The sequence below is a fragment of the Vigna angularis genome, chromosome 7 (assembly GCF_016808095.1).
Source record: "Vigna angularis cultivar LongXiaoDou No.4 chromosome 7, ASM1680809v1, whole genome shotgun sequence".
Taxonomy (NCBI): Eukaryota; Viridiplantae; Streptophyta; class Magnoliopsida; order Fabales; family Fabaceae; genus Vigna; species Vigna angularis.
In genome coordinates this window covers 22,415,530-22,426,853 of record NC_068976.1, presented here as the reverse complement: position 1 = coordinate 22,426,853, position 11,324 = coordinate 22,415,530, and the positions used below count along the sequence as shown (strand labels likewise).

Below are 11,324 nucleotides of genomic sequence, written 5' to 3'. Positions count from 1 at the left end.
CTCTGACGGTATAGTAACCGTGTGTTTAGATCAAGGCCCTCCACGTCAGCCCATGAGAAGATCAACGTGTGAGAGGAGTCAGTTCTTTTTCGTTTCCTTTTTAAGTTCGAGGAGATGAACAGGTGTTTATAATTCTCTCCCTGCCACTGTTATAAGAAGAGGAGTGGGGGAACAAAGTCGCCTGGAAGATTATTAGGGTTTCTGCATACACACTTTTCCGGTGAGGGAAGAACAACATCATTATTTTACCAATTTGTCTTTTCATTAACTTTCTTTCTTGTTTGCGCTGCTATATCTCCAGTGAACAAGCTGCATTTCCTGTTTCTGGCCTGTTTCTTCAGTTTGTTTCTCTTTCATGGCTTCCGTTTTTTCGGTGTTAATGATTATTTTTGGGTTTTGTATGGTAGAAGTGTTGTTTCTTCCCGTTTTTTATAATGTGTATGAACGTTGATCGTTTTTTTTTTTTTGTATTTATTTTGAAAACAAATGCACTTACCGACTCTTGAACATTTTGTTTTCTAGAGTTTTGTTTTTGTTTTTCTGAAGTTATGTCTATTCTACTCATTCTAATATTTAGCATTAACATTTCACTATTTGATACGATCGGTTAATTTTTTATTTTTTAAACTTAAATAAGAAACTATATACTATATTATCGGTTTTTCCTCTTTTAAGCTGTTTATTTTGTATATTTGTTATTTTTTGTTTACATAAATATGTTATACTGTAGGATTTTGCACATTTTTATTGTTGCATGTCGCTATTGTCTGAGGATTTAACTAGTTTTTTAATTATTAGAGTTTGTGCTTGCGCGCTTTTCTGGTGAGTGAAGAACAACCTCCTATTTTAACAATTTGGCTTTTCATTAACTTTCCTCCTTGTTTGTGATGCTATATTTCCAGTTAACAAGTTGCGTTCTCTGTTTCTGGACTGTTTCTTTGGCTTATTTCATTTTCATTGTTTTATTTATCATTTTTTCGGTGTTTATGGGTTTTTTGGGGTTTTGTATGGTGCGAGTGTGACTTCCTTTCGTTTTTATCTACTGCATGTGCCTTGATCTTGAATTTTTTTATTTGTTTTGAAAATAAATGCACTTATTGATTTTTGAACATTTTGTTTTCTGAGTTTTGTTTAAGTTTTCGGAGTTTGCTTAAGTTTTTGATGTATTTTTATTTTAATAAATTAAATTTCTAGGGTGGTATGTCAATTACACACGTTGGCGTTTTAATATTTTGTTTCACTGTTATTGATGCCATGGATTTTTGTTTTTTTTAAAAAAAGAAACTATATGCTTCATTATCTATTTTTCCTCTTTTAAATTTGGTTTATTTTTCTATATTATTTATATTATATTTATTATTTTTGTGTTACAGAAATACGTTATACTGTGGGGTTTTGCAAATTGTTATTGTTGCGTGTCGGTAATGTCTGAAAATTTAATTAGTTTTCTGAGTGAAATCTGAAAATATGGACATTATTCTATGTTATCTGACCATATAATGCCATATAATGTTTATGCAGGAGATGTCTTCGTTTGGGACAAATGGCGCTGAGGAATCCCTGCCTCCGCCACCACCTGCTATCCCATCAGATGTAGTGCCTATCAAAATGGAGCCGGAGAAAAAGAAGGTCCTGAGGCTTCCAATAGCCAGGCGTGGCCTTGCTTCTAAAGGGATGAAGTTGCGACTTCTTACTAATCACTTCAGAGTAAATGTTGGAAACACTGACGGTCACTTTTTTCAGTATAGTGTATGTCCTTTTATTTCTTCTGTATTATTAATTTGTATTATTAATTTTCTGTCTATTTGGATGGCGTATTCAGTGTCTATGTTTGAGCAGGTATCTCTTTCTTATGAAGATGGACGCCCTGTAGAGGGTAAGGGTGTGGGGAGAAAGGTCCTTGACAGGGTTCAGGAGACATACAATTCTGAATTAAACGGGAAGGATTTTGCCTATGATGGCGAGAAGACACTTTTTACCCTTGGCTCTCTTGCCCGTAATCGTCTTGAGTTTACTGTTGTTCTTGAGGATGTTGTCTCTGCTGGCAGGTTCACATGTTTTGTTTTTTCATTTTGAATACTGGCTTATATACTAATTTTTTGCTGATTAACTTTTTCTGTAAAATTCTGTGCATATGTATGGATAGAAATAATGGAAATGCCAGCCCTGATGGACATGGAGAAATCAATGAGAACGACAAGAAGAGAATGAGGCGTCCAAATAGAGCGAAAACTTTTAAAGTTGAGATTAATTTTGCTTCAAAGATTCCACTGCAAGCCATTGTCAATGCTCTCCGTGGACAGGAATCTGATAACTATCAGGAAGCAATAAGAGTTCTTGATATCATTCTGAGGCAGCACGCTGCTAAACAGTGTGTGATTTATACCAAATTCTTATTATTCCATAAATAAATATCATTATTGAATTTTGATAGTAGTTTGGTTCATCTTTTTTTGTGTGTGCCTGTTATTATTTATTAACAATAATTTGATCTGCAGAGGCTGTTTGCTTGTGCGCCAGTCATTCTTCCATTATTATTTATTAACAATAATTTGATCTGCAGAGGCTGTTTGCTTGTGCGCCAGTCGTTCTTCCATAATGATCCGAAGAATTTTGCTGATGTAGGAGGAGGTGTTCTTGGCTGTCGGGGATTCCATTCTAGTTTTAGAACCACCCAGAGTGGCTTGTCACTTAACATAGGTATCATCTGTTGGTTGGACTTGCTTCCTTGTGGTGATTTCTTTTACAGGGAATTCATTCTTCATAATTGGGTTTAACTTACTCAAAAATATTCCAGATGTCTCAACCACAATGATAGTTACCCCTGGGCCTGTGGTGGACTTCCTCATTTCCAATCAGAATGTAAAAGATCCGTTTTCTCTGGACTGGGTAAAGGTAAGCCAATTCTCTGACAAATCTACACTGTGGTGTTTCATTGGTTTTTATTTTCAGCAATACCATTTTTATTTAACTATTTTGGACAGGCCAAGAGAACACTGAAAAATTTGAGGATTAAAGCAAGTCCATCCAATAAAGAGTATAAAATTACTGGGCTTAGTGACCTCCCGTGCAAAGACCAACTGTATTTCATTATCCTTTTTTGTCGTTGTTCATTAATTTTCTACATTTATGTTATTGCTCTTGGTAGAGTTATATTGTATCCTGCAAGTTAGGATTTTATTGGTGTGGATATTTTAGGTTTACATTAAAGAGAAAGGGTGGAGTTGATGGTGATGACACTGAGGAGGTGACCGTGTATGATTATTTTGTTAATCGTCGAAACATTGATCTCCGCTACTCAGGTGATCTACCATGTATTAATGTTGGAAAGCCGAAGCGGCCAACATATATTCCCCTTGAGGTATAATGTGTTGATTTGTTTTTGTTTAGTAGACAATATGAAATTGAAATTGAACATCACTGATTAAGATTTTTACTTATTTTTTGCTTAGCTTTGCTCTTTGGTATCCCTTCAACGCTATACCAAAGCTCTAACCACACTCCAAAGATCCTCATTGGTGGAGAAATCTAGGCAGAAGCCTCCAGAGAGGATGAGAGTGTTGACAGATGTTAGTCTCTTTGTAATTTATTTTGACCAATTGCTATGATTCAAACATTTACTGATGAAGCTGATGTTATTTCTATTATTTCAGGCTTTGAGTCGAAGCAATTATGGTTCTGAACCTATGCTTCGTAATTGTGGTATTTCTATCAACTCTGGCTTTACTGAAGTTGAAGGTCGTGTTTTACAAGCTCCAAGGGTAAATTTTTTAATGGTTTTATAATTATGCTAGTACTTTGAAATGTGTATTGTCAGTCTTATTCGTATATTTAGATTTGATAAACTTCATTAAAATTGAAATTTGTTCATGGAAGGTTATTTAAATACTGCTATGCTAGATTTTCTGAAAAAAGTGTTGTAAGTTGGCGTTCCCCTTTTGTTTGGTTTAATCAGTTAATGTGAATGATGGCTTTCTTTTGTAGGTATTGTTTTTGTTTTATGTATTTAGATATTAGATAATACCACATTTTAATGTTCGCATGATCAATATTTATGTGCTGTCTAAGATAAATTGTAGACTTTGATTTATTAATTATCATTGTTTGTTGAATTTGAAACTGATAATTAAACATTATGTTCAGTTAAAGTTTGGAAATGGGGAGGATTTCAATCCAAGAAATGGGAGGTGGAACTTCAATCAAAAGGTATTTAATTCAACTTCTCATTTATATTTTTTTGTTCTTAGTTAACTGTTGTGAATTTTTGTTTTGATTGGAATTTTTTCTCCAGAAATTAGTTAGGCCTGTAAAAATTGAAAAATGGGCTGTCGTTAACTTTTCTGCCCGATGTGATGTACGAGGACTTGTTAGGGATCTCATCAAGTGCGGTCAAATGAAAGGAATTGTAAGTTTTCCATTTAAATGTTCACCTGGAAGCATAATAAACATGCTGACAGCACTTTTTATTTGTTTTTGACAGGCTATTGAACAACCTTTTGACGTCTTTGAAGAAGATTTTCGCAATAAACGATCCCCACCTTTGGTTAGAGTCGAGAAAATGCTTGAGTTTGTACAATCTAAACTTCCAGGGCCTCCACAATTTCTTCTTTGTCTACTTCCTGAAAGGAAAAATTCTGAACTATATGGTAACGTATATGATTCATCCTTAACTGTATTTTACTGCTTTGCATATGTAATTGTTCAAGTTTCATTATTGATTAAAATTAATTGAACCTTGAAGGTCCATGGAAGAAGAGGAATCTTGCTGATTTTGGGATTGTTACACAGTGTATAGCGCCTCAAAGGGTCAATGATCAATATTTGACCAATGTTTTGCTGAAAATCAATGCCAAGGTATGGTATTTTGCACTGGCTTGTATTTATGCTCTACATCTTGTATATTGTTTGTTATCACTGATTTTTATTCATTGTGCAGCTTGGTGGCTTGAATTCTATTTTAGGAGCTGAACATGCTCCTTCTATCCCAGTTGTTTCCAGAGCCCCCACCATTGTTATTGGCATGGACGTGTCTCATGGCTCCCCAGGGCAAACTGATATTCCTTCTATTGCAGCGGTAATTTTTTAAGGGTCGTGTGTGTTGTTATGATGCGTATTTATTTCAAACCTATAATTATTTAACATTGCACAAGTAATATCTTTACGTTTAGGTGGTTAGCTCTCTGGAGTGGCCTCTAATATCAAAGTATAGAGCATGTGTCCGAACCCAGTCTCCGAAGGTTGAAATGATTGACAATTTGTTTAAGAAAGTCTCCGATGGGGTGGACGAAGGCATAATTAGGTAAACGTATATTTGTTTGTGAATTTGTCTATTTATGACATCTATTTTATTAAATTTGGTTTATTGATAGACGTAATAGATATAGTTATTTTATAGCCATTGCAGCTATATATGTATACAGTTTTTTATTATCTTTAATACACTTGTCGTTACTTTTCTAAGTTCATCCGTAGCTATAAAAGTATTTCTTGCAATATATTATGAATACACTTGTCGTTACTTTTCTAAGTTCATCCGTAGCTATAAAAGTATTTCTTGCAATATATTATGAAGTCAATTCCAGTTTTATGACGCTATTGGAAAGCAAGGTTTCGTATTATGCTTTTAACAAGGTATGTTATATGGAGGTATAAATTTATTTTTCTATTTTATATTTGCAGGGAGTTACTTCTTGACTTCTACAGAAGTTCTGGGAATAAAAAGCCTGACAATATAATCATATTCAGGTTAACATTTTCCCAAATTTTAATTGCGTTTGTACTAATTTTTATTGTTTTGATGTTTTATTAAATTTTGTTCTAGGTCTATGTATGGCTTCATTAAATTATCTCCCTTTTTTTATTGAATGATTAATTTAGAATTATGCTATGAAATTACTTGATGGGGTACTCTGCAGACTTTTATTTTGTAGTTGATTTTTTATTATTTCGTGAATATTTGTAAAAGTTTTTTATTTTGTTATAGTTGTTGACTCATACGTATCGTACGTATTCTGCATAGTACATAATTTTTTGTAGATGTATACATATTTATTGCTTTTTTACCTCTTCCTCAGACATCAGTTTTGTATTTAGTTATTGTTCTTTTATTGGATTAGATTTTATTCTTTTAGTACTTTCTATATTTTTTTTCTCTATTTAGGGATGGAGTCAGTGAGTCCCAGTTCAATCAAGTTTTAAACATCGAGCTCGATCAAATTATAGAGGTGCGTTTCGATGGCCTGATCAAACAATATTTTAATTTTGCATTTGTTTATTCTGTGATTAATATTTACCTTTTTAAATTAGGCTTGCAAGTTTTTAGATGAGAAGTGGAATCCCAAGTTTTTGGTTATTGTGGCTCAAAAGAACCACCATACTAAATTCTTTCAAGCAGATGCTCCCGACAATGTTCCTCCTGGTACGTTACCTTTTTGGAAGTTTTGCAAGAGTCAATAATATTTAGTTGTTTTGTTATTTGATCTTTTTTCTTGGTGCAGGAACTGTGATTGATAACAAAATTTGTCATCCTCGGAATTATGACTTTTACATGTGTGCACATGCTGGAATGATTGTGAGTATTCGAAGTTTCTTGTCACTGCTATTTTTAACGTGGTTTTATTAGTTTTGAATTTGACCTTTTTTACTGTATATAGTGAATTCACATATGCATAACTATTGATTCATTTGTTTACTTTTCTTTAGTGTTTATTTTGCACGGTTTTATTCGTATTTGTGTCTGATTTCACAAATTACAGAACTTGTAAATCGTGGTTGAATCTTGGTTTACTGCACTTTTTATTATGACCGCATTATGTGCCTGTTTCTTCTTTTGTTATTCAAATGTTTGCTGTCGTCGCGACGTGCAATTTCACAAGTGTCGTTTTTTGTCACAACTTCTGTTAACATGTTTAATTGTTTTGAAAACGTACTATTCAGGGTACTAGTAGGCCTACACATTATCATGTTCTGTTAGATGAGATTGGGTTTTCAGCTGATGATCTGCAGGAACTTGTGCACTCGTTATCATACGTGTAAGTTGCTGTTTTAATATATTATTATTTAATATCTTGGCATCTAGAGTCGTTGAATAAGATTTCTTTATTTGTGACAACAGGTATCAGAGGAGCACCACTGCCATATCTGTTGGTAATTTGTCACTCGATTTTTTTTGCTTTATTTGTTTATTTTTTATGGTTGTATGTGTGCCTAATTTGGTGAATAAACTTCTGCAGTTGCTCCAATCTGCTATGCTCACTTGGCTGCTACTCAGATGGGGCAGTTTATGAAATTTGAGGAAAGATCGGAGACAGCTTCTAGTCATAGTGGTGCTCACCCTGTCCCTCAGTTGCCTAGATTGAATGATAATGTCTCTAGCTCTATGTTCTTTTGCTGAGGAAATCCTAATGCTGCCTTATAAAGGAAACACCGATGAACTTTTATGCTGTTTAGTTGACTATAACTGGGAAGACAATTGGACTAGACTTGGCGCACGGCTGCGCAGTAGGTTTTTGAAAGATTATTGCACATGTTAAAGCATTTTGCTCTTGCGTTTACATGTGTTTAATCTTTTACTATGTCTATTATAATCAAGTACTTCCACCCATTTTAATGATAGCTTGTTAATATCTTAGTATTCGAATGTGCACTATGGAAGGCCCGTGGTTTATTGGAAAATATCCTTGGTTTTTCAGAAGGTTCATATGAAAGCATTTTGGTGTCCTACATTCTCGTTGCTTTATGGTTGATTATATTTTAAACTGGAAAAGCGAAAGGTCTCAATTTACTTTATTGCAATTTGTTATATTCTTTTATTTTAGTAGTTGAAATTATGCTTACACTGCATAGTCTGAGTGTTTGACTTTGTGAGTTTTTTGTTTATAATTTTTACGTGTTTTCTTTAGTTTTTACAAATCTATGAACTCTTATATATGGAAATTCTTTCAAAGATGTTTACTTCAAATAATTAACTATCCAATTTTATATAAATCGTTGGATGAAGATTTGAATTCAGAAGCAGCGGAGTTTTGCAAATCTATAAATATACTAATGTGAAGAATTTAAAAATTTAGAAACGTAAAAGAATTTTAGTAATAATGAAGTATATATGGAAAATAAAAGGGAAAATAACTCATTTTTTGATTGGTTAAACAAATTTGTTATAAATGTTTGAAATGCTTGTTATAAGTAATCAAAGTTTTTTTTAGGCTTAATATCTTTTTTTCCCTCGAAAGGATCCTACTATTTTTAAAAAGTTAAAAAGATATCAACTTTTGAAAAAATTGTTTAATTTAATATTTTTTTGTCACTGTGTTAATTTTTTAACGTTGCAGTTAATAGCATGGACAAAATATAATTACATGTCTAGTTGGGAGTGACGTATAAAATTTAAATTAAAAAAAAGTTATTTTGACAAAGGATAGGACTGCTTGCTTGTGTTGAAGATGGGTCAAGTCCAAACCGCAAGTTAAGGTGTTGGCCGTTTGGCCTCCCGAGAAGAACGAGAAACAAGCCAGAGTCACCATGTCTTCGGTGACGACCACGATGATGAACGACATCGACGACGGAAGCTTCGAATGGCCGGAGGCAAGCGGCGACGAGACCCGAAGCCTCGTGTTGGTTGCTTACGTGAGGAGATGGTGAAACTGTGATGGCGCAAGGGTTTGGAGTCGCGGTCACGCAACTTACAACAGTGTGCTGGCGACGATAAGCTTGGTGGTGAGCGATGGGGTGGGAGCTTCACGGTTGCGGTGGAGACAGGATGTAGATGAGGGTTGAGATGGCTAGTTTAGAGTTTGCAGACTAAGTGGAAATTGGGAGATTGAGGATGTATTCTTTGGTTGAATGTACTGAATTTGAGGGATTTGTTTGTGCTTTGATCCGTTTTTTTTTTGCAGATAAAAGAAAATCTTGAGATTAGATGAAGATCACGAGTTGGTATCTTGATGTTGGGTATCTATTGGTATTGAAAGGGGTTGAGAATGAACTTGATGCATTGTGTAGGATGGGGCGTGAAGTTGAATCTAAATGGGTACGATGAAAGTCACCCGTCATGAATTCATAACGAATAACAAACGTCATCTCTCTCGCGAAAATTACCCAACTAAGATTCGCCATCGGCACATCAAACTCTTTGAACCTGCAAGTAAATCCTTCATCGTCAGTCTTCCATCAACATCTGCATCTTCTTCAATACAGAGCAAACAACCCCTACCCCTCAAAATATTTTTTTTTAATTTAAATTTTGCACTTCATTTATCCTCAGAAGCCACACATTCACATAAAATAGACACGTCGTACTGTTCAGTCCCTGCTGTTAGTTGCACCGTTAAAAAATTAACGCCGCGTGACCAAAAATGATTAAATTGATCAGTTTTTTCAAAAAATTGAGACCCTTTTTAACTTTTAAAAAAAAGCGTAGGACGTTGAACATTTTTCTCTTTTCGAGGGATTAAAAGAGATATTAAACTTTTTTTTATAGTGTGTAACTTTAACAAGAAACTGTGTAATTAATTGTCAATAAATAAAATGGTATAAAATATAAAATAATAAAGAATATGGAAATTCAAACTTGTCTTTATTCGATCACTATTTTTATTCGACCTTTATTTTCCAACTTCTCTTAAATTAAATAAACAGATGGTAAATGTTCTAATTACAATATTTAACTATTCAAATAAATTTTAAAAAATTGAAAAAATTGTGAATACATAATATGCGTTTTCATATAGTAATAATAACAATATTAGGTTTTGATTGTTGTTATTGTTCATGCCTTACCGTGGTTTTAATACTGAAATGCTATAGTTGTTGGTGCTTTATAGGGCTGGGCAAAAATAACTAATCTGTACTGTACTATAGTTAACTATACTATATTATACTTAAAAAAACTGATCCACTTTTACTAAAAGTTCAGTATACTATTTTATGGTTTAGTTTTTAAAAACTGAACTTATAACAGTTTTCAGTTCAGTTAACTGTGAGAACTGTATCTACTCTTTTCTCTTCTCTAGTTCCAGTTCAATTGTTCCGTCTTGCTAAGAAAACGTTAATATTAATAAAAGAAACCGTTCAAATAAAAAATTAATAATAAATTTTTTAAGACAAAATTTTTTTATCACAAATTTTTTATATTTTTTTTTATGAATAAACGTATATTACTTTTTAAATAATATTATTTTAAGTAATAAAAGTAAAATATATTTTTTTAAATTTAATTTTATTAAATGATTAAGTAATATAAATCATAAAAAAAAGACTATATAAAAAAAATAATACTTTAAATATATTATATTCTTTAACATATTATTAAATATGTAAAAATATGTTAAAAAAACTTTTAATGATATTAAAATGTGTGAAAGCCCACACTAAAATAACTATTTATTTTAAAAATCAACTTACTTTAAAATAAATATCAATATTATTATTTTTAAATGATAGTATTTTACATACTAAAACTAGAATATATTTTTTAACGTTAAATTTAATTAAATGAATATATAATGAAATATCATAAAAAAATAGTAATGTAGCAAAAATAATTAATATATAGAAATATTATATTATAATAATTAATAAATATTAGTTTAATTTCTACATAATAAAATATAAATAATAAATAATTGATTAATAAAACAATTTTACGAAGAACAAAATAAATATAAATAAAAAATTATTTTAAAATAAAATAAGTAGATAAAAAGATAAAATGAATTATATACACATATAAAACAAAAAAATATAAATAAAAAATTAAAAAAAATAAATATAAAAGTAAAATAATATTCATGACAAAATAAATATAAATAAAAAAATAAAAAATAAAAAAATTAAAATAAATAAATAAATAATAAAATAATGTCCATACACATATAATAATAAAAGAAATATAAATAAAATAGAAAATAATAATATCAAATAATTAAAAAGTTAATTTGTAAGACACTTATGAATAAAATAAAATAAATATTAAAATAAATTTCAATTAAAAAGAACATGTATTGTTATACTATTCAGTTTAAAAACTAGTACAATTCAGTTTAAAAACTAGTACAATTCAGTTTAAAATTAGTATAGTTACTAGTTCAGTTTAAAATTAGTATAGTTAGTAATTCAATTTAGTTTATATTGTAGTTTAGTACAATTTAGTATAGTTCAGTTCAGTCCAATTTGATAAAACAAAAAACAATTCAGTTCAGTTCAGTTTGTCTGAACTGTTTTACAGTTCAGTTTAGACAAATTAGTTTTTAGTTCAGTACAGATTTTAGTAGTACAGTGCAGTTCAGTTCTATTTGCCCACCCCTAGTGCTTTATAATTTTGTATG

At 31.5% G+C, this 11,324-nt stretch overlaps 1 protein-coding gene across 2 annotated transcripts; it reads left to right on the top strand.

Annotated features, from left to right (window-relative positions):
- Positions 1–104: 104 nt before the first annotated feature.
- Positions 105–7,722, top strand: LOC108338365 (protein argonaute 4). 2 transcript variants are annotated; one of them, XM_017575199.2, is made up of 23 exons: positions 105–220; positions 1,522–1,749; positions 1,840–2,048; positions 2,147–2,371; positions 2,564–2,700; positions 2,798–2,895; positions 2,985–3,082; positions 3,199–3,361; positions 3,453–3,569; positions 3,654–3,761; positions 4,144–4,206; positions 4,292–4,405; positions 4,481–4,646; positions 4,742–4,854; positions 4,937–5,074; positions 5,169–5,299; positions 5,680–5,745; positions 6,161–6,224; positions 6,307–6,418; positions 6,498–6,571; positions 6,937–7,031; positions 7,115–7,146; positions 7,233–7,722. In XM_017575199.2, exons 2-23 carry the CDS (start codon positions 1,525–1,527, stop codon positions 7,391–7,393), a joined length of 2,709 nt encoding a protein of 902 aa, XP_017430688.1. In that variant the 5' UTR covers positions 105–220; positions 1,522–1,524; the 3' UTR covers positions 7,394–7,722. The 2 variants fall into 2 exon arrangements, with proteins under 2 accessions (XP_017430688.1, XP_052736432.1); XM_052880472.1 differs by lacking the exon at positions 105–220 and adding an exon at positions 1,400–1,421.
- Positions 7,723–11,324: the final 3,602 nt, after the last annotated feature.